Source organism: Artemia sp. Qi Xiang Cuo, chromosome 6 (assembly GCF_049724085.1).
Source record: "Artemia sp. Qi Xiang Cuo chromosome 6, ASM4972408v1, whole genome shotgun sequence".
Taxonomy (NCBI): domain Eukaryota; kingdom Metazoa; phylum Arthropoda; class Branchiopoda; order Anostraca; family Artemiidae; genus Artemia; species Artemia sp. Qi Xiang Cuo.
Window position 1 is genome coordinate 2,029,880 of NC_142799.1, and position 24,443 is coordinate 2,054,322.

General features: G+C 35.2%; 1 protein-coding gene across 2 annotated transcripts in view; it reads left to right on the plus strand.

The window, feature by feature from the left end:
• Nucleotides 1-24,443, plus strand: part of PAN2 (PAN2-PAN3 deadenylation complex catalytic subunit PAN2) — a 207,770-nt gene that overhangs the window by 17,017 nt on the left and 166,310 nt on the right. For both annotated transcript variants that reach the window (XM_089090455.1, XM_089090454.1), the window contains exons 2-5: nt 3,150-3,364; nt 10,050-10,165; nt 11,802-11,922; nt 23,726-23,922. In XM_089090455.1, the coding sequence (XP_088946581.1) occupies nt 3,191-3,364; nt 10,050-10,165; nt 11,802-11,922; nt 23,726-23,922 (608 nt within the window). In that variant the 5' untranslated portion in view covers nt 3,150-3,190. The remainder of the gene's footprint in view (nt 1-3,149; nt 3,365-10,049; nt 10,166-11,801; nt 11,923-23,725; nt 23,923-24,443) is intronic.

Here is a 24,443-nt window from a genome sequence, read left to right on the forward strand (position 1 = left end):
ACTTAGGCAGCGATATTGCGCTGTCTATGATACATTTTTCGGAATTAAAAAAAATATAATTAATTGCATACTAATAACATATGCTGATGACACAGTAATGTTGTTTAAGTCATATAAGGTAGATGGCTTGTTTGCTGTTATGGAGACCAATTTAGCTCAATTATCTGGTTATTTGCAAATGGATCTTCTATCATTAAATATTTTGAAAACCAAATATATATTATTCTTTCAAATATTAAAAATTTTGAAACAAATAAGATACTTTTATTTGGGAATGTAGTGATTGAAAGCGTAACCAATTTCAATTATCTGGGAATGATAATTGATGAAATGATTATATGGAAAGATCATATGAGAGTACTTTCCATTGAAACTTCCAGAGGGACATGTATTCTGAATAGACTAAAGCACTTTATTCCTCATGAAGCACTTAAAACTTTATATTATACTCTCGTTTCTTCAGTTTCAGTTTTATATGGATTATTTTGATGGACTTTGTTTTAAGGAGCACAGGAAAGGCAATGGGAGAACCACGGAATCAAATGGGGAGGGAAAAGTCTCCTGGACTTGGATTATGCTGATGATTTAAGCATCCTAGATGAAAGTGTGAGCAAAATGAATGAAGTTTTAGAGGTTTTGTGAGTTCAGGGTGCTAGTATTGGTTTGAAAATTAATGTTAAGAATACTAAATCACTAAGACTATGAATACGTGAAGGTGAAGAGGTGATGATGGGTAATGAGAAGATCGATCAAGTGGAAGCTTCACCTACCTTGGTAGCATTATTAGTAAAGAAGGTAGGTGCGGTGAAGATGTTAAAAATAGAATAGCCAAGGCCCAGGGTATTTTTCACAGTTAAAAAAAGTTTTGAAGAATAGGAAGACAAGTCTTCGAGCCAAGATTAGAATATTGGAAGCTAAAGTGAAGAAAGTGGTCAAGTGTGGCTCTGAAGCATGGACGCTCCGAAAAGCGGATGAAGATTTGCTAGATGTTTTCCAGAGAAATTGCTTAAGGATTGTTCTGGGTACCCGGCTGACTGACTGTATTTCAAACAATAGGCTCTACGAAAAATGTGGTTCAATACCGCTCTCTAGGGCTATAATGAAAGAAAGGTTGAGGTGGTTAGGGCACGTTGTTGGATGAAGGATGACAGATTGCCGAAGATTGTTCTTTTTGGCCAACCATCTAGGGCTAAACGGAAAGCAGGTCGTCCCCGTCTGGGGTGGGAGGACGTCATAAAGAAAGATTTAAAGGGAATGGAAACTTCGTGGGCGGGTGTAAAAAGGGAGGCTTTGAATAGATTGGGGTGGCGGAGGAGCGTGCGTAGCTGTGTTGGCCTCAGGCGGCTTGGTGCTGCGGTGAGTTGTTAGTAGTAGTAGTAGATGCGCTCTTTGGTCTAATTCGTTTAATCATAATGGACGTAAAATCCAAGTAATACAAAATCGGGTAGTAAAAACTATTTTCATATAAATACTCTATAATTGATTTATTCCACCTGGCAAAAGTTTTTGGATGTTTCTGTAATAGCTATGCCCCAAGTTGCAAGTTTAGTTTACTCGTGTATTAATTCTTTAGCACCACTTGGACTAAGACAACTTAACGTGTTTCAAACGGCTTCAGAATATCATTCATACCCAACAACCTCATCTGAAAATAATTTACTCATATCAGAAATGCGCCACAGCCATAGAGCTGCACTGTCATTGCGACATGTTGGTGTTGAGGTGTGGAACATGTTGCCCAACTATATAAAGGAATCAATTTCTCTAAGTTCGTTCCTAAAAAAATATTATAAAATATCTTATTGAGTAGATTAAAGTTGTTTGTTTGGTATATTGCCCAAATATATACAAGAATTGATTTCGCTAATCTCGTTCTCAAAAGAATACTTAAAAATATCTTATTGAGTAGATGAAAAAACTGCTTACATTTTTTGTTGTTTATTTTTTGTTTGTTTGTCAAAAATAACCCTGAAAAGAGCGGAATTACTTAAATAAACCAAGTTTTGAGCCATACGAGCTCCATTTTACTAGATTGCATCGATAAAGATGGCAAAGATTGTGTTTTGGACAAGGATAAACGAATCAGAACATTTAGTGATTTCACAGACGTCAGCAATCACTAAGCACGAAGATATGCTTGATGTTTCTCCAGAGGAATTGTCTGAGAATAGTTTTTGCTACTCATTTGAATGACCTTGTGTCAAACCAAGCACTGATTGATAGCTGTGGGTTCCTTTCACTGCTTAAGATTACAATGAAAGAGAGATTGACTGATTTCCAAAGATTTTCATTTTCATCCAACCATCGAGGGCCCAATGAAAAATTGGTCGTCCCTGAATTGGGTGAGAGGGTGTTGGGTGTCGTAAGGAAAGATTTTAGGGAAATGGAAACTTCTTGGGAGGGTGTAAAGAGGGTAGTTTCGAACAGATTGGGATGGAATAGGAGCATGAGTAGCTGTGTTGGGCTCGAGTTTCTTGGTGCTGCAGTGAGTTGTTAGCAGTAGTAAGAGTAAGTGAAGTTTTACTCATTATCAACCCCCCCCCCCCAAAAAAAAAAACATTCCTCTTTGGCAATGTACCTGGGGCTAAATGTACAACAGGATGTTCTTAAATGGGGTGTAAAGGTTTCATAAAAAGGCATTTATAGGAGGAAACGAAACTGAAGCTTTTGACAGTATGGGATGGAGGAGGGCTATTAGTCTCTGGCGTTTTGGTGCTTAAATGAAATGTGAGTAGTAAATATGTGCATCCTTGAAAGATAAAATATGTTGTGTATCAGCAAACAATTTACCAACAAGCAAAAGTGGAAATAGAATTCGATTATAATGCATATTAGACTTGTTCATGGCAGGTGAATGAATGGTTACGTCATTCTTGAAACAAGTCCTTTTGTATATTTATTTTTCTAGTTATTTTTGGCCTTTTTCTTTATATGGTGATGTTTTTGAATTTATTTATCTTCATGGTGCAGTCAATGTGTGTTTGCTCAAGAACTGATGCACTGGAAATTGCTGATCTAGTGGTAGGGCTGCTCTTTAAAATAAGTCAGTACCCCAGACCTAGTGATATTCTACAAAATTATTAGTTAAATAATCAGGTTAAGGCATGTACCACAGCCAATACCCTTTATTTATGTCTTTTATTGTTTAGGAATGTGAAATAAATCACCTGGAAATTGAGAATATACAGAGATGTCAGGCTGTGGTTATGAATATAGAGAAACAGCCATTACGGATATTGGGGGCGCATTTGGTGTTAACTCTGTTGCTTTTGACCGATTTGAAGAAATTTTGTGGAGTGGCAATGCAGCTGGGCATGTTTCATCTCACATTGGACCAAATCTTGGAAGATACACATCTTTTCAAGTAAGGATATAAAATTAAAACATATCCAGGCTCCTAAAACAATTGTGTTTTTTTTTTTATGTGTGGATTTGTGTTTTCAGTAAAGCACTAGTTTATCACAATCCAACAAATATAGGGAAATGTCGCCAGTCAGGTTGTATGTACTAGTTTCTTAAATATATGTGTATATGCACAGAAGCAATATTGCTTTTTTGTTTGAAACTTCAATTTCTTGGCTTAGTTCTATCCGAGAACTATCTTATTTTGTGAATTTTTGTCCATTTTTGAAAATGCACAAAAAACTTGAGAAACTGTTCTAGGTTGAATGTGTAAAAATTCTAAGAATTATCTGATTATTGCCAGTGAGATCTTTCTGAGAAGCGGCAAAATACAAAGAACTGATTTATTAATAAAATTTCCACACTTAAAATAATTTCGTGCTTTAGTATTTTGGCTAAAGCTCATAGTTAAATTATGACTGCTATGGATGGTTATTAACATTACGTACCAAGGAAAAGTGTATTATACCTCAATTTCAATCATTAAAACAAGACTGTGTTTGCTACCTTTGGTGATATTCAGTACTTTGATTTCAGATTTTCTCATTTGAGAAAAATGGTGATGAGGAAGTTCGATCTTCATACCACTTGCAGGCTGACTTTGAACTTTGACTTTATTCAATATAAACACACAAATACAACACACCTCCAGGGGCTGATCAATGATTTTTAGGTCCAAAATTTAATCTCTCGATAAATCTAATATTCATACAAATGCTATAATTTATTATTGAAAAACAAAAAATTGATAAAAAAACAAACCTTGAAAAAAAAAGAATGATAAATGATCTCTATGGCGTTATTTTAATCCCTGGAGAAATCGAATATTCATAAAAATACTATAAATAGTTATTAACAAGCAACAAATTGACAAACAAACAAACTTTGAAAAAAGATCCTCCTAAAAACTATTTATTTGTACTAGTAGAAAGAAGATGTTTCTTATAATTATATTTAAATGACGGAACTGAAACAGAATCTTTTATTTCCAGCGGAATACTGTTCACAATTTCACTCCAAAGCATTTGATAGAAAAAGCTGCTCTTTGCGTGTGACAAATGTCCGAGATAAGAGAAAAATGTGTAGATGACGACGTTGGATAAGCATGATAATATGACGGTAAATGAAAGGACAAGTTGTGTTAGTCCTGGGGATAATAGACTATTAAAGTATTTATCCATGAAAACAGCAGTTTGGAGCTGACAAATTTGTCTCACTGTTAGCAACTGAGATTTAAGAAACACTTCTTTAGTATTAAGTTTATCAAAATAAATTGACTTTGCAGTTTTATTTTGTAAGATTTGAATTCTCTTTAAATTATAACAGAAAGAATTAGCACAAACGTAACAACTATATTGAATATTAGGATAAACAAGAGTAAAATAAAGGGTTCGCAAAACTCTTTCAATTTTTTCACTCCTCTTTCAATTTTTATAGATATTGCAATTTTATTGTTCTTTCCATGACAATAATTCATCAATGATTACACCTAAATATTTAAATTTTGAAACCCTATATGTTAAGTGTCCATCAGCTGTTAAAGATAGTTCAGTGTTTACCTATTTAATAGTAGAAAAAATCATGTAATTTGTTTTTTTAATATTAATCAATAAACGGTTACTCCTCGTATATTTTATTAGATCATTCAACGCGCTCTCAATGGTCTTAAAAACACTTAAAGCTCGGAATGATAAAACTGTATCATCTGCGAATGATATTGTCAAACAATCTTTCATACAATTTCCTATATCTGCGGTATAAATGAGGTAAAGGAGTGTCCCTAAAATAGACCCCAGCGAAATTCCGAAAGTTATAAGGTGCTTCTGCGATGTTTTTGGTCCAACTATGGCCACCTGTTACCTATTTGATAGATATGATTCGATCCAGCTAACAATCCACGGTAAAAATATATAACCCTTTAACTTTCTAATTAAAAGGTTATGGTTTACTGTATCAAACGCTTTCGACAGGTCAACAAATAAAGCTGGTGTATAAAAACCCGTATCTAGAAAATCTTTCACTTTACAAATAAAATGGGTAATCGCGTTATCCGTCGAATGCCCTTTCCAAAATCCATATTGGCTAGGTGGTATTATTTCATTTTCTTCCGCAATTTCACTTATTTTATCATGCATTATTTTTTCAAAAATCTTCGAAATAATTGTTAAAATTGAAATAGGGCGGTAATTATTTATCTCTTCCTTATTTCCATAATTATATAAAGGTATAATACGGCTTTTCTTTAGACATTTTGGAACGATTCTCTTTTGAAAAGACAAACTGATTAAAAAAAATAAAAATATGAGATATCATTGGCAAAACATGTTTTAGAACCCGTTTCGGCATGTGATCAATTCCAGGATCCTCTGATAGTCCCAAAGAATTCACTTTCTTCTCCAAATCATTTGTGGAAACCGGTTCAAAAACTAAAATTTTTCCATCATTATCAAATAGTGATGAAATATTTTGATTAATTTCAGTAAAAAATTTACAAAAACTATCAGCTATAGATTAATAATTTCCTATTCTTTCCCCATTCGGGTTAACTATCTCCTTAGGGATCTCATTACCTTTATGTTCATTTGGCCTCAAAATTAGACTGATAATTTTCCACGTCGAATATACATCATTCTTCGCAAGTTTAAAAACATTAAAAAAATCATTATTCTCGGCATTTTGTCTCTTGTTATTAAAAACAATTCAGTAATTAACATGAACATCTCGATTTTCATTCGACGGTTTCTTCAACATTCTACTATAAAGCTTGTTTCTTAATTTTATCATGTTTTGTAATTCCTTTGTTAACCACCGAGGTTTAAAATTATTTTTCTTTCTCGATCTATTCTCATGTCCAAAAACAAAACATAACCTACTTCAGGGTCATTCTGACTCAAAACATCGCTCCGTTCTAGTTTTCTTAAATGATCTTTTAATTTATTTAAATTTAGTTCATTAAAAACAAATATTTTCTCTTCAATTTTATGCTTGTCATTTGGATATGATGATAAATCATTAAACGAAACTGTTACAAATGCAAGAAGATGATCCGAACCTGGCGCAATTAGCACATTTAATGATTTCAGCCGGTCACAAATATCTTCACTAATTAATATGTTATCAATAAGTGTGGCTGTGCGTTCTGTAATTCGTGTGGGGATGTTAATCGACGGGAAAAAACTAAATGATATCATATTTATTAAAAATTCCGCATTCATATTATTTCCTAGCTCCAATAAATTATGGTTGAAATCTCCCATTAGCATACACGGCTTTTTACACGACCCTAAATTCTGACAAGGATTCTCAAAATGCTGAGACGTTTCCTTGGGGTTAGAACTAGGTGTCCTGTAAATAATAGTAATCAAAATTTCAACATCATATTTTTTTACATTAACAACAAAAGACTCAAACCGACCTTCAACCGAGACACCTAAAGTATCTTCTATAGTTACAGAAATATCATCCGGCACGTAAATTCCTAATCCACCTTTCCGCATCTGCGTTCTATTTTTATAATAAAAAGAATAACCTCCTAGTGAATACAAACTTAAAGGCGAAATTCCACTAAAGAAAGTCTCAGTTAGTGATAATACACCAACACAAAGATATTTTCATTGGCTGTCGAAAGTAGTGTATAAAAAACAGTATCAATCCCCTGATAATTGTATTTGGCTATGATAAAACCACTCGACGAGTCGATTTGTCTCAGATCACAGGGATCAATATGCTTAGAAACCGGAAGATTCAGGTCTGACCTCACTTTTTCATTCCCACCATCACGTTCACAAAGGCCTCGTTCACATACATTAGCTAAATTAAAGTAATTTCCTGCAAGATCAGATAGTCTGCTAGTCAGCAGAGACATCTTGAAACAAAAAGTTCACCTTACTGTCACCAAAGAAGTTTAGTCACTCTCTTGTCTGTTAGCCAGAACCCTGGCTTCTTGAAGATGGATCAGCGATACAACTTCTGATAGGTCCTTAATTCTAATTACCAGATCGCCAGACTTTGCAAGGATACGGCCCTGTACTGACCAAGTATTACTCATATCCACTACATCCCTAGCAGCATTTAGAACTTCCTGTCTAGGACGAGTAAGGCTTTCACTTACAAAACATTTCGATCCTTTCAGCTTGCTCCGATTCTTCAATACTTCTCTTCTCTTGCAACTGTTGGGCTTTTAAATCCGACTTCAACTGGGGGGGTTCTGCTACCACTGGGCTTTCCCAAAATACTAACATCTACAGTATCAGACTTAAATAGTGATCTTAGACCTAGTTTGTTTGTTATTAACTCTAACACATTATGTGTGGGATGCATTGTTGTCTCATTCAGACCAGGTAGGTGGTAAATAACTACGTAGGAAGACTTACTAGCTTCTGGCATTTCATCGAAGTCATACTGCAGGTTTGACAATGCTTGTGCAAGGAAATCGACTTTAAACTCCAGCGTTCCAATTCGGTCCACCAATTTTTCGTGGCTACTTTTAAGTTCCAGCAAAACGGATGAATAAACAGTTTGTTTTATTTTCTCAAGATCATACGTTGAGAGTTTGGCCTTACCGAGCTCCTTTGCTATATTTTTTCTTAACAATATCCCTAATTGAGTCATTAGCCTGTGAAATCTCCGCTCTCAGTTCAGAAATCTCAAGCCACACTTCCTTCTCAATTCCAAGGCTAGCAGCAGTTTCCATGTAAGAGTTTGGATTTTTATCCAGGTCAGCCATTGCTTTTTGATGGATGCATGTTTACTAGCACCGCATGCCTGTTTATTAGTTTCAAATTTCATCATATTTTTACTTGTATCCGTTGATGTTATACGTTCCCCATACTTGATCACTAGAAATTTCTTTTCGGGACTAAGATCACTAAGCATCCTTATTTGCCACCATGGAAATCCAGGTAACCGAGCGAAAGCCAGATCTCCCGACTTCATTTTTTTTTCCTTTTCCCCCTTCTTTCTTCTTTTTCTTTCTCTTTCTTTTCCTTTCTTCCCTTCCCTCTCTTTTCTTTCACTATAATCCTTATTATTGCCAAACTGGCATACCGCACTTGGATAACATATGAAATTATCTCAATTTAAGAAAGCCAAAAGTTCAATTAATGCATTGGACAGAAACTCCAGTCAATTCAATTTATCCAGTGGCGTCACCCATTCCACTAGGTTACAGATACTGAATAAATATTTTAATAATTTATAAGACGTAAAAGTGTTCTTATTACTTCGTAACTACTGAAAGAATTCAGTGTCTAATTAAATCAGAATAAAATCCTTTACCAACAACTGGTTCAAAACTGGGATAATAAGCAGCTAATTCCCCAGGGTTTTTACGAATTAACCCTTTAACTTTTTTAAAGCTTGTTGTGTTTTTTTTTTTTTTTAATAACAAAATTAACAAAACAAGATAGTTCCTGGATTGAAGTAAAGCTTGAAATTGAAACTTCAACATGTCCTGAAAGTTTTAAGTTATTACCCCTAGCCGTTTCTGTGACGTTGCAGATGCGTCCTTTTGACCCTCTGGATACGCATAGCATCGAGCATCCATAACATTCCCTGAAAATTTCAGCTTAATGTCCTTAGCCATTCCTGAGATATTGCAGATGGTGATGTTTGAGCTTCCTACAACCTGAACTAGCATGTCAGGTATCATCACTGTATGGCTAGATTAGTTAGTTATCAAGTTTTCTTTCCTTGTGGTAATTCCTTATCTTGCACTTTGTATACGTATCCAATTTCAGTATTCAATCGAGTTTATGTTTATTTCAATGACTCCCTAAATCTTTGGGGAGTCAAGCCTTAGCCTTATCTTGCACTTAGCCCTAAGCCTTATCTTGCACTTTGCATACGTATCCTATACGGGATTTAAGATTAAATTACTCATATTTCTGTTTTTTCGAAAGAGAAGCCAATTCTTTTGTCATCCCTGAAATAAACCTTGAATCTCCTTCGCATTCCCATAATAAAATGCGTCGTCAACCACTCAGGTCTCTAAGGGTTTGGGCAAGAAATGAAATTATTAAAATCAGAAATCAAATGACATATTTCTCCAAGTTATTTAATTGCTGGTTCGTTTGCTTGAGTGAATGAATTGTCTTTCATTGGCCAGTCGTTTGCTAGTATCCCTTGATGGCAGTTCAAGAGTTTTTGGAATGAGTTTTTGGCAGTTCAAGAGTTTGTGCAAATCGTGGATATTCGTGAATGACTTGCTCTTTTGGTTGTTAGGTATTTGGTTTTAATTTTTCTAATTTTGGCTTTTGCTGAATTTTATTCATCTTTTAATTTTGGTTTTTAATTGGTTTGTTTTTTCACATTTTTTCGTTTTTGGTTGTTTCTTTACCCTTTTTGGGCATTTTCCTTAAGTATGTTTTTTGTTCGTAATGAAGATGAGAGGCCGTTGTCCTTTTGAAATATTCGTTTTGTATTTTTTTTTCCAGTATTTTCGTTTGGCCATAAAAAAGCCATTTTTTGATTGTTTCTTCTTTTTAATATTACAGGCCAATGTGGTTTAAGAAACAATCTTTAACTTAAACTCATTGTTAAGAACGGTATTTGCTCTTCTCACGGTAAAAAAAGGCTAACATAATGCATATCATTTAAGTGTTCAATACACTGAGTGTATTTAATATAATTTGAGTGTTTAACTTTAGGTGCATATGGAAGAAGAAATCCGTCAGATTTTGCCAATCGAAAGTGTTGTACTGTGTTTGACAAGGAGTGGACTGAGGGGTCAATTAAGACGTGGCATTCCGGCTTTTACTTTCAAGTAAGTCTTAAGATTTCTTTTTTCTTTTTCTGCATATCTCGGACTTACTTTATGCTAATTATTAGTCTTGTCTAGTATAATCTATTACTGCCTACAGAGCTTAGTGAAGTGCTTCATTTCGCTTGATTTCCGTTATTTCTATTTAGAGTTAGATACGTTCGTAGTTTTATTTACATCCATTAGGTAAGGCCATATCGATTAGGAATAGACGTTCTTTTTTTCTTAATTGTTAACAGAAATTGTTGTTTTTTTTAATAGCAATACTAAATACAATTTTTTTTATTATTGTTATTAAATATTATATCTTACAAAAAACCGTTGATTGCTGCTTCAAAAAAGCGCTTTCATTTATTTTTTTTTTTTTTTTTTTCGGGAGACGACCCAGTCAGTCTTTACAGGCTGAGCTGATTCAGTCACTGTTCTAGAATGAATGGTGCTTCAATTATGATTCCTCTAGAATCATCTGTATGGACATCCAAACGGGATCCGCCACCCAATACTTCTTTGTGCTAGAATTCGTCTCAGTCCCACTCCCCTTATGGTACCTTCAAAATGAGTGGCAAGAATCACAGGTGATCCAATGGTATTATCTTTTGCTGTACTTGCGCTTTGGTGATGGTTCATGCGTCACTGGTGATCCAGCGGTATTATATTTTGCATTATGCCTTGGTGGTCAAAGTACTGTATATTTAGCAGTACTTGACACCTTATTGCTGTTTTATGAATCACTGTTGATCTAACTGTTTTATCTTTTACAACACCCTCACCTTGGTTATGGCTCACTAGTGAAATATGGATCATTGACCCTCACCTTGGTTATGGCTTACTTAGTCGTCTTGACATTAATTTTCAAACCTATTCTCTTGCCCTAAACTCTCAAAATATCCCAAGACATCATTCGCATTGCTAACATTTGTATCTAGGATAGTCTCATCTACCTCCAGGAGATTTTATCTTCCCATTTGATACCATGCTTTTACACAGCCTTTGCTCAGTTTCTTAGGAGAAGGTTAATCCAAATAATCCATAATGACGAGCATAGAATATAACCCCGCTTAATGAGGATTCTGTACCGAACCAACTACTAATCTCTTCTTTCCTTAACAAATGCAGTTTTATTCTCGCACATAGCACTGATAGTTTTAATGTACTTATTTGGTATACGACAAAAGAAACTGACCTGCATTGAAGCGATTTTGTCGTTTGAATCAAGTGTCTGTTCATAATCGCTAAAGGAGGAACTAAGGGGTCAGATGGTTTTCAGTTATGAATCTAATTTTGAAAATTTAATTGACGTATCGGCTCCCCTTCCCAGAACCACACATTTTTTTTTAAAACTTTATCTACAGTATGCGAAACTTCATCTTTGGAAGAGTGTGCGTAAGCACAGGATGGCTGGCCCCAACCATTGCACTTCCTGGCTAAAGGGCCTTGAAACGGAGATCAGCACCACCGGTTTGGACTTTAAGGGTCTAGTGCCGTATCCCTTGCCTTGTTTTACATATCTACGGTATTTCGAGGTCTAATAGGTATCATGATGCTAAGTAATTTGATTCATACAAAATCTAGCTAATGTCTCTTTAATTACTATACTCCAGATAAATTGAAAATTTTTGGATATCATTTTTGATTTCAGGTCGGATTTGATAACAGACCTTCAAACTGTCCTTGCAACGGGGCCTGCTGCAGTACTTCTTGGGGGTCACCAGGAAAAAATTCTTGAAGTCGATTTGAATAACCAACGGATAATTCGTATTGTGAGTTCCTTTACTTTGTCTATTGGAGTTTCAGTGCTAATACTTCATCATTAGTGAATGACTATCAAATTAATTAAAAAAAAAACTTTCCGAAAAATAAGTTTTTCAAAAAAAAGTAAAGGCCATTTTGAAATAAAGCCCAGTATATAAAAATACCTTTTAGAATTCAAACTAAAAACGACCAGAAATTACTATTAAAGAGTAAATGAAACCCAAAACGAACAGAAATTAAATAAACAATCATAGCAAAAAACATACAACAAGTAATAATATAAATGAATAAATAGATCTTAAACCGAGTAATGCTAAGATTGAATATGAAAATCAAGCTTAAAACGAAAACAAATATTTTGCGATTAAAGTATAAATGAAACTTAAAACGAACAGAAATTAAATAAACAATCAATGCGAACAAAAATACAACATATATTAATGTAAATGAATAAATAAATCTTAAACCGAGTGAAACTTAAATTGAATATGCAAATCAAGTTTGAATCGAATAAAAATAACTACAAACAAGAGTTTGGGTATCGTCTCACTGCAGAAGCCTAAAACCTACAGGTATTTGTAACAGGTATTTGTATCTCCTGAGGTTAAGTTTAAAATGTCCTTTACTTTTCTTTGAAAAATATATTTTTCGGAAAGTTTTTTTTTAATTAATATTTGTTCGTATTTTATTGCAAAAAGTTTCAAGTTTTTATGGCATGAGGGGGGGGGGGTGATTATTTTTTGATTATTCTTGACTTTAAAAAACGGATCTAGAACTTTCAATTTAAATCGAATGAGGGTTTTTTCAAAGTCTATACGATTACCTCTTTGATAAAAACCTTATATATGAACAATAAACAGCTTGCATAACTTGTGCACAGCGATTGACAACAATGAATGGATTGAAAAAATAGCTCCAATCAGGGGGTTTAGACCATTTCACTTCCTGACACAAAGGGATCACGACTGTTTGGAATTGACCTTAATATAAATTTGTGTGCCAAAGCAATTTTGCATCTATCTCAGAGTATGTATTTTAACCTTATAATTGGATAATTATAATAGATTTCCTATGTGTTATTCCCATACAAATCCCCTTCCCATAAGTTATAAACCCCCCTTAATAAGTTATGCCCCAGGGCATAACGTACAACGCCTACCCCTGGGCCCTGGTGGGCTGTGTCGACACCGGAGTTTTTTGTTATCAGAACTTTGAACTATTTTAACAAAATGTGTATCTAAAAATTTTTATCTGATGCATTTACGGCGTGGAGGAGGGAGAGGGGCTAGTTGCCCTTCAATCTCTTTTGACTCTTAAAAAGTGAACAAGAACTTTCAATTTTCAATCAAATGAGCCCTCTCTAAAGTTTATACGAGCATCCCTTCCGTAAGAAATAATATGAAGGATTCGGAGAATCCTTAAGTTACAACCCTTGCCCTGAGGCTTTGGGGGAGTTGTAATCCTCAAAGACCTAATTTCCAGAACTTAAAACTACGTTTAATAAAATGGCTGTCTTAAAATTTTGATTGGACGTGTTTGGGGAAAAGGTGGGCGTGAGAGGGGGGTTAGTGGCCCTTAAATCACTTTCGACTATTAAAAAGGGCACTAGCCCTCGGAATTTCCAATCGAATGAGCCTTTTTGAAGTTTCTACGACACCGCCTTCTATAAAAACCTTATATGCCCCCAGGGCATAACTTAAAACCCTTGCCCTGAGGGTTGTGAGGGAGTGTCTTCCTCAAAAACATATTTTATATCTGGAAATAAACTACGCTGAACAAAATGGATATCTCAAAATTTTGATTGGATGTGTTTGGGGGAATGATGGGCGTGGGGGTGGGGGGCTAGTTGCCCACAAAAGACTTTCGACCATTAAAAAGGGCACTATCCCTTTGAATTTCCAATTGAATGTGTCTGTTTTGCAGTTTCTACGATAACGCCTTCTATAAAAACTTTATATGCCCCCAGGGCATATCTTAAAACCCTTGCCCTGAAGGTTGTGGGGGAGTGTCCTCCTCAAAAACATATTTTCCAGCTGGAAATCAACTACGCTGAACAAATGGCTATCTGAAAATTTTGATTGGATGTGTTTGGGGAAATGCCCCCAGGGCATAACTTAAAACCCTTGCCCTGAGGGTTGTGGGGAGTATCCTCCTCAAAAATATATTTTCTATCAGGGAATAAACTATGCTGAACAAAATGGCTATCTCAACATTTTGATTGGATGTGTTTGGGGGAATGATGGGCGTGGGAGGGGGGCTAGTTGCCCTCCAATCATTTTCGACTATTAAAAAGGGTCCTAGCCCTTTAATTTCCAATCGAATGAGCCTGTTTTGAAGTTTCTATGGCAGCGCCGTCTATAAAAATCTTATACGCCCCTAGGGCATAACTTAAACCCTTGCCCTGATGGTTGTGGGGGAGTGTCCTCCTCAAAAATATAATTTCTGTCTGGAAAGCAACTACGCTGAACAAAATGGCTATCTGAAAATTTTGATTGGATGTGTTTGGGGAAATGATGGGCGGGGGGGGGGGGAGGGGTGCTAGTTACACTCCAATCACTTTCGACTATTAAAAAGGGCACTAGCTCTTTAATTTCCAATTGAATGAGCCTGTTTTGAAGCTTCTACGACAACGCCTTCTATAAAAACCTTATATGCCCCAACGGCATAACTTAAAACCCTTGCCCTGAGGGTTGTGGGGGAGTATCCTCCTCAAAAACACATTTCCTATCTGTAAATCAACTACGCTGAACAAAATGGCTATCTCAAAATTCTGAGTGGATGTGTGTGGGGAAATGATGGGCGTGGGGGGGAGGGGATAGTTGTCCTCCAATCATTTTCGACTATTAAAAAGGGCACTAGAACTCTCGATTTCCAATCGAATGAGCCCCCTTTGAAGCTTCTAAGACGACCCCTTCCATATGAAGTGCCTCTGGGAAAAAAATAAATAAATAATAAAACATTGGAGCCGTATGGCCTTTACTATAGGCAACGCTACAGCGTTGCCTCTGATAATATCAAGGGTGTTGTCGATGTTGCCGAGGAGTGACCGCGCAAGGGGTGTGTAAGTGTATCAAAAGTAGAAAATGAGAATATTCCTAAGTCTATATAATAGTTTAGAAACAAATTTCGGCTATATATTTGCACATCAGGGGGGTGGGGGTAAAGCATAGCATATATATAGATAGATAGATCGTGTATTTCCAAAGCCCAATAGCCATATGCACACAAAAATTTATGAAAAATAAAGAAATCACAACAGAACAAATTACGAAACACACAGAAACATGATGCATAGCAAAAAATATCTAATGGTAATTTTTCGAGGAAATAAATGTAATTCCATATAATAAATAATAATTAATTGTAAAAACTTTTCCTTCTTTCTAATCCCTTCTCTATGTACGCACCAATACGAAATATTATGGTTGGATTACTACTTTGTAAAATACCAGGAAGCAGCAAAACAATCCCATGTAAGTATTTTTCCCTTAAATCAGAAAGTACCGGACACTTTCGAAGAAAATGGTCCAAATCTTCGTCCTCATCTTTACAAAGAGGACACACATACCGAGCTTCAGGATCAACTATCACCCTGTCGAACACCATTTGCCTGCTCTGGATTGGAAGGCAATTCGCCCTAAGCTGAATCCATCGACATAAAATCATAGCCGGTAAATTAAATTTAAAATAAATTTCCTCTTCAAAACTAGGTTTAGCCTGATTATAATGATTCAATGTTGTAGAATTTAAAACCAGCCCTGGCCAATACTGAATTTCTTAACCCTTTAAGATAAATTGTACCTGGCTTTTTAAATTTCTTGGGAGATCATCGCAACCAAGACCATCATTCCATAAGTAAGGCATTCCCACTCTTTCTAGTAATGACTCATTTTGGGATGGCCGTGACGTTTTAAAACCATAATTCAACATCTGATAATAAGCTGTTTTTACTAGCCTATCTTCATTACATCTAATGAGCTTCAACCAAAATCTAAGCATCAAAATAGACCAACGTAGCCTTAGCGAAAACAGGCCCAGATAACCTTTCAGAATCTGCGAATGAGTTGTCTGGTGCAACCCAAACAGTTTTTTGTAATGCTGGAGCTGGAGGGGCTCAAGCTGCTGTGCTACATCTCCACCCCAAATCTCTGCTCCATACTCTATTACTGGTAAAATTTTTGTATTAAATATTCTTTTATGCATTTTTAGGTATTTAATTCCCATTATCGTCAGATTTCTAAAAATTGCAGACATGGCCACTTTGCCTCTATTAATTATTTCATCAACATGACTCTTTAAACTTCAATTTTCCGATAAAACAGATCCTAAATATTTTATTCTTTTACTCATTTTCAGTTCCTTATTATTAAATTTAAATCTATAATTATCTTCACCGCTTACTTTCCTTTTTTTTTAAAATAACAACTTCACTCTTTTCAACATTCAGCCTTAATTTTTTCATCTGCAAATATTTTTCTATGAGAGTCAGAAGCGTCTGCAGACCTTGTGGTGTGCTAGCCACCAAAGTAGTATCATCTGCAAATAATAAAAGTGATAGTTAATAGGTCCCTAGACCAACTTTCGGAGCCCATCTATTCTCTAGAAAATCAACAAAATCATTTATTAAAATATTAAACAATTTAAGAGAGAGTGCTGCCTTGTTTTACCCCCAGCTTAACATTAAAAAGCCTAGAAAACCTGTTACGAACTAACGCAATTCCACTCACAGAAATATACATACTGATTATCAACCTGACAAACAAGTGTGGGAGGCCAAATCTAAACAGGGCATCCTTCAATAGCTCTCTGTCTACACTGTCGAACGCCTTATCGAGGTCCAGAAATCCCACATAAAGACAAGTTTTTCTCTTTCCACACTTTAAATATTTAAATAAATATTGTATCTACCGTCCCTTACCCTGTCCTAAAGCCCCCTTGTTCTTCATGTATCAGATTATTTTTATTTAACCATTTAGAAAGCCTGGTATCTAGTATTTTCTCCATTACCTTACTTAAAGCAGGGACAAGCGCTATTAAATGATAATTCATGTGCAACTTGGGGTTTCCTCTCTTAAAAAGTAGCATGAGCAATGATCTCTTCCACTCATATTGCCATTGTCCTGAAGTTAACACCTTATTACAAAGAAAAACAATTGTCGACATAAAAATTGAAAGTAAATTCTTAAATAACGTTGTTGGTACACCATCAACACCTGTAGCTGAACCTACTATTAAATTCTTGAATACAAACTTAATCTCATCATTACTCACTTCCCCTACTAAATCATTATCACCTTCCTTCATAGGATAAACAACCATCTCTGTGGTGTTGTATTTCTGCACAATCACCTTCCAAGCTTTCTAGGTAATCAGGCCATATGAATGGGCGTCTGGAGCAACCAGGGTATTTCGTTTTCCTTTTCCAATATCATTCCTTATATAACCCCAAAACTTCTTAAAATCTTTATTTCCAAAATTATCTGCAATATCCAGTTTCCTCTTATTCTCAAACTCTTTTTTTTCCTTTTTATTAACTTTTTATAATTTCTTTTTTATCTTTATATTCGGCTAATCTTCAACTTTGATCGTCAGCACTATCACATTCTTTTAAATGACTCAATAAATATCTCAATTTTTCTTTCATTAACTTACATTCTAAATAAAGATATCGCTCTTTTTTCTTTTTTTTTGTCAGGTTACACGATACTGCACAACTGCAAATTATTTCATTTATCTCCATAATTATACCATGTATATATTTTTCATCATGTTCTAACGCTTTCAACTTATTTGTTACATGCAACTTCATAAGCTCCCTTTTAAATGTTTCAAAATCATTATCGGTTAAGTCATATATGCTTCGTTTTCCTAAGCCATCTAATCTAAGCTCCGCATTACATAAATTTTTAACTCGAGGACCACCGTCCTGAAACTTCCCAGTCTTCAACTCAAGCTCAATAGCTCTATGATTGGATCCAACTAAATTTAGTACATCCATATCAATCGATTCAGGTGCAAATTTCTCGTTAATCAGCGCATAATCTAAAACACTTGGAGTTGGGCCCGAAAGGCCCCCAAACATTTATGTTTCTTTTTTCATCCTCATTACTTCGCGGTATTCTACAACAAATTGAGACCAAATCTCCTAAATCTGGGAATAATAAATCTGGGACCTCAACCTCGACACCGGTATAAGCATTAAAATGCCCAATCAAAACGCACTCAAAATCACTATAACTTTCTTGTATTAGCGACAGTTCATCATCTAAAATTTCCCAAGTATTTTCTCGACTATTCGAACTATTTTGTGGAGGAATATACACAACACCCAAAATTAATTTGTTCCCACATTTAAAACAAATACGCAGCCAAAGTAAGTTTTCAGATCTACTATTAACTCTTTCATAACCATCAATAGCTGATGATTTAATCACAACCAAAATACCACCATAATGTCTATTGTTTCTTGCTGGTACGCACAACCTGTTCAATCAAATGCCCTGGGAGAGGTGATATAGGAGAATGATCATTCCATGTTTCAATAAACGAAATCACACCAAACGAAAGTATATTAAATAAAATACGTATATTATATTAAATACGTGACCTAACCTAACCTATGTACGTTTTCCCCCCTAAACCCCAAAAAACTAAAGTTTTAAAATGTTCGATGTTATGACGGTTCGAGGCTCTTACGGTTTTTTTTGTCGATGTTATGACGGATTTTGTACTGTTCCTGACATTCGGGCTCCTGATGGTTCGATGTTATGATGCCTTCCCCTTACCGTCTTCCTTCTAATAATTCCGCTTTAATCCTCGCAAATCAGTGTACTAACCAAAGATTCAAATCTTATAGATTACAACACATTGGACAAAAATGTGGACCCCTCTGTACTCCAAGCTTTCCCATATATTTTCTCCCCGGTCCAATGTGGTATTGAAGGATAGGTCAAAAGCCGTGACAAATTAGATAGACCCCCTTTAAAAAAAACTTCCCAAGCATCCCCAGCATATAAGTGATTCTGATGAAAAATATTGATGATGAAGTTATCCTGTTCATTTATAATTTTCTTTATTCGCTTAAGAGTTGTGGATAAAGTAGTACCTCTAGTCAGAGGCGTAGCTTTTGGCATTTTTATTGGGGGGATGGGTCTATATCTGGATAGTCAAGGGGTATGGGTTATATAATATTTTATCTCCATATTATTGAGGGGACAATTGCCCCCCCCCCCCCAAACGACGTCCCTGCCTCCAGTAAAAGAAAATTAAAAGTAAATGTTACAATATTATTATTTAATGGTGTTTCTCTTGTTTTGTTTTCTCCCTCAGCATCGTTGGATGTAAGTGTAGGTCAGCAATATTTTTCTTAGGAAGTAGGGGCTTAAAGTTGGACCACACTTAGTTTTTTTTTATTTTTGGACCAGTCTCAAGATTGGTTCCACACTACATCCCCCTAGGAAACATCACACCTACTAGAATTAGTATATTCAATCTTCATTTATCTAAAATGCTCTTTTTCACGCATCAAAGTCCTAGGATGTCCTTCGGTGCTGTCTAAATGACTTGCTTGTGTACAGATGTATACTAGAAACCATCCTTTTAAAGAGCCAAGACTATATATATGGGAGAGGGATAGTTGAGCCTTTATAAGGAATGTAATAAGATATTAAGATAATAAGACTACTTCAAATTTATAAAGAGATTGGGTCCCATTATTAAGCTCAGAGATATATGGAATGAGACATTATGATCTCATTTACTTAGTGTTATGAGTTTTAAGCCGTTGAAAAAGAAGCAGTTTCGGCCCCCTTTTTAGGAGGATTTGACATCCAATTGCTCTCTAGTAATGGTTTATTCATTTATTTAGTCATTTATTCATTTATTCAGTTTGGATCCCCTTTAAAAGAAAATTACTAGAAAATTTTGAGTGGAAGAAGAGTATTATTATTCATTAGGATAAAATCTGTGTGACAAGTGATCTTCCAGGTGGTTGAATTGAAGCCATCAAAACCTCTACAATAGGCTGCTCTAATGTTCTAATACATTACATACATATTTTAAGATATATTGGAACATTGTAGCCAATATACATTCAAAAAGAAATATGTTGAAACTTAAAATTGCAAAAAATAAAGCTCGTAATAGCATATAGCCCCCCCCCCCCCAAACAAAAAAAAATCAATGGCGAGACAAATGATGGCCTACCTCGCATTTTTTCCCTCTGTGCCGGTAGGCATGTGAAGGTAATATCTTAAACTACACTGAGAAATATTGTAGCATTGGGAGGGGTACTATTACCCTCCACCATCACCAAACGCGACTGATAAAGGCGTGCGCTACAATTATTCCTGCGAACCAAGAGGCCTCATACACCAGTTCCGAAATACCACCACACGCCCTCAACAAAATTCATTCTATATTAATCGGGAGGCTTAATGTAGGATCTTTGCAATTAAAACAAACCCTCTGATGTATCTACCCCTCCCCCCATCACCAAACGCGACTGATACTCTCTTCTTGCTTCTCCAAGTGAACAGGAATTTAAATAGATAATCAATCCGAAGTTAAAATGTACATAAATTAAAATGAATAATTTAGGCAAGCTCAAAAGGAATTGAAGATAAGAGTGGGGCAAATCCACAAAGGCTAGATTATCATTTGCGCTCTTCTGAAAACGGTCTGTATTTCGAATAGTTTATATTTATTTATTTAACGACAAAACTAGCAATATCAAAAAATGAACCGAGTTAATAGGGGAGAAACAAAAAATTCTTAGAATAAGTACATTTTTGTCTTTCAGTGTAGCATTACTGTTATTAAAAGGCACTTTTTGGTCAGCAATTTGCCTTTTGATTTCACTTCATTCAAAAATATTGAGCATTGATGCATAAGTAAAAAATGAAAAAAAAAATGTGAAGCAATTTGTTTGGTTTGCTAAACTGATAGATTTTGAAATGTTATTGCGGATTTGTTATAATAATAATATAATATAAATTTATTACCCACAAAAAGTAAAAACAACAAGGTGGAGTACAAAAAATAGAAGAGAAAAGAAAGCAACAGAAACTTAAATACTATAAGCAAGAAAACTAATTAACCAATTTCACGAAGGAAAAAGCGCAAAAAAGGATTATAAACATAATTCAAGGTTCTCGCGCATAAAGCATCAGCAAGGCCATTTATTTGAGATGGTATGTGTTACGGCCTCTGTCTGTGATTTGAATTTATTATTCCTTGTTTTGGTTTTTAACGCCGCTCTCAATATTTTTTCGAAAATAGTTATTTAATTTAATTCTTTTGGTTTTTCCTTTTATCTAGTTTTATTATCTTTACCTTATAGGAGTATTTGTATTTTTTTTTATTTTCAGCTTAAGAACGGAAATTTGAGATTACAATTTAAATTCCGGGTAAAATTTAAATCTGAATTTTCGATCAGCCATAGTCTTTTGTAGTAATTGTAGGAGGAGGATCATTTGAGGAGGAGGACTTGACAATCTGCATAACTTTGTGCCTTCTATGGACCTGAAGTTATCCTGGCCCTCATTCGATAGTCACGGTTTAATATAGACACTTATTGTTCCATCGTTTTGTTAAAAGAACCTTTTCAGGTCTTGTTTTTTCTTAATATGCTTAAATAAAGGCCTGTGTAGGCCAATTGTAAACGGAGTTATGTTTTGTCGTCTTTAGAGAAAATTGAATTCTTGTTAAAAAAAATCGTTTTTTAGCAGGCTTTCTTTCAATCCAATGAACAATCATTTTATTCATATTAAAGCACCATAACAAACGGGAAACGATTAGTCAGCCCAAGAAGCGTAGCTTGTTATGGGCCACACAATACAATAAAATGGCACCGAAAGAACCATAAACAATATGCTAAATCACGTAATACAGATAAAATAAAGATAAAGGAGAAAATATACTAGAATACAAAAAAAAGCAGAAGAAAGCAGAAACTTTAACAGTTAGGTAGGTTCTTGAAAATGATTTTCCGAGAAGAAAAGAGAGGTGTATCATTTAGGATAGAATTCCAGAAAAAAAGAGGAAAGGAAAATAATCAAACGAGGGAGAAATTTTACTGGACTAGAACTGTGGAAAGACCTGCGGAGAAACTGCCTTCGGATAGAATCTTTAATATATCTGATCAACAAAAATAATTTTTCTGAAAATATGGTATGATATTATATGCAAATTAAATTCACAGCCCTGTCTTCAGCAATTAACAATTTTCTGTTGAGATAAAAAAAAAAGATGCAGTAAGGGGAGAGGGGATGGGAGGAGTCATGGACCCTTTTTACACCCTCAATGGTATTTTACAATCAGAAGCAGGTCCAATCACAAAGATACAAAAAAGGGACCAACGGATAGCTTTGGGCCAAAGTATGAGGCAGCAAAGTATCTGTGGCAGTTGTCGATAAACTATAGTGTGGTAAACTAAAGTTTTGATTTTACAAATATTTATTGATTCGCCTGGGATTGATCGTCTAGCCGAATTTACAACCGTTACAGCTTGCTGGGAAAGTAACCGAAAAGTCAAATGTATTGAGATGGATTTGAAATTAGATAGACAGATATCTAGACCCAAGGAGGCTATCCACAAAATCCACGTTCTTTTAATATTTTTCACAAATCGTCTGCTGACTGAAATCAGAGACTCCTGGGGGTTGAAAGCCTTGAACATAAGCGGGAAGTTTCGAGACGCATTTTTTATTGACAAATCAATTTATTCTGAGCTTTTAGATAAAGACATTCCCGTTTGATAGCTGTGAAGTGGGTCTTGGATTCTTAATTACTTCGCATAGATACTTGCATTGCGGCAGAAAAATTACAATAATAATTGGTATACCAGGGGATCGAGATTCGCTTTATGATTATTGTTTGTTTAATATGAATGTTCGTAATAAAATAATTTTTATTTCCAGTGGGAAAAAACGATGCAGATAGGTAACAAATACCAAGACATCCAATACCCCAAGCCTTAGGGTAAAGGAAGTAAAAAGACGTTATAGAAAGTAAAACACGATGGCCTATGTTTTTGACTTTCTACAGCGAGTAAAATAGAATGAAGTTAAAGTTGTTTTGGGAAAGAGGTTCAAACAAACTGTCTTTCTTTTCATCGAGCGAAGCTTGTTCCCCTGGTACTTGTCTATTAAATCAGTAAGTGTGTATTACCTTATAGGAGAAGGATGTCACAAATGGCTCTGGCATCCTGTGAAGATTTAGCTGCCACATTGGCCGCTGAGATTTATCGCTTATAAAGCCAGTAATTGTTTGTTGCTTTATATGTAAATGATACCACGAGTGGTTGTGGCATTCTTCGAAGACATGCTAGCCGCCTTTGCCGCTGTGGATTATCGCTTATAAAGCCAGCAATCGTTTGTTGCTTTATATGTAAATGATACCACGAGCAGTTGTGACATTCTTCGAAGACTTGCTAGCCGCATTTGCCGCTGTGGATTATCGCCTATAAAGCCAGTTATCGTTTATTGCTTTATAGGTAAATGATACCACAAGTGGCTATGGGATTCTTCCGAGGCTTAGTACCCACATTTGCCATTGAGAACTATCGCTTATAACGCCAGTAATAGTTTATTGCTTTATAGGTCAATGATAATTCAAATAGTTTTGGCTTTCTTCGAAAACATACTGGCCGCATTTACCACCGAGGATTATTGCTTATAAAGCTAGTAATCTTTATTGCTTTATGGGTAAATAATACAACAAGTGGTTGTGGCATTCTTCGAAGACACGGTACCCACATTTGCCGCTTCGAATTATCCCTTATAACACCATTAATACTTTATTGCCTTATAGGTAAATGATACCACTAGTGGTTGTGGCATTCTTCGAAGACATAGTAGGTACATTTGCTGTGGAGGTTTTGATGGTAAAATTTCCCTGCGAGACCCATTGACCATGAGAGAAGAGCACTCTTTGACAGCCCACATGAGTGCCTTGAATGATTTTGACGTCCAGGGCAATACTCTTATCAGCTGTGGCTATAGTGTGAGGTACAGTTTTTTTCTCTATCATTGGTAGTAGAGATAATATATTGTTTTGTGACAAACACCAAATAGTCAATAGAAATGTATTGATCTAAATGTATATATAAAATACAGATGTAATTTGTTCTTCTTTAATGTTATAAAGGAATGTTCTTGCTAAGACTTTTAATAATTTAGTTTCATTTATAGACTTCCACAATGGAATAAGGGATAACATAGATAAGTTATAACATTTCCAATGGATTTAACAATTTTGGCTCATGTGAAGACTTTTACATAATGGGATATGGGAAATATAAACCTACATATCTGCATAATGGGTAATCTGAGGCTGCCTATAATGGGATATGGAAAAAATATAATAAATAAAACGGGTGCTTTACGGATCCCTTTTTCTATCTTTTTCTCCCAAATAAGAACATAGCTGTTGAATTTCACTGGTTTCCCTAACTATATAGCTGTATATAAACCTACGGTAAATTTTTTTTTAGGTGGTATAAACTACTATACCATCTATTCTTTTGTTA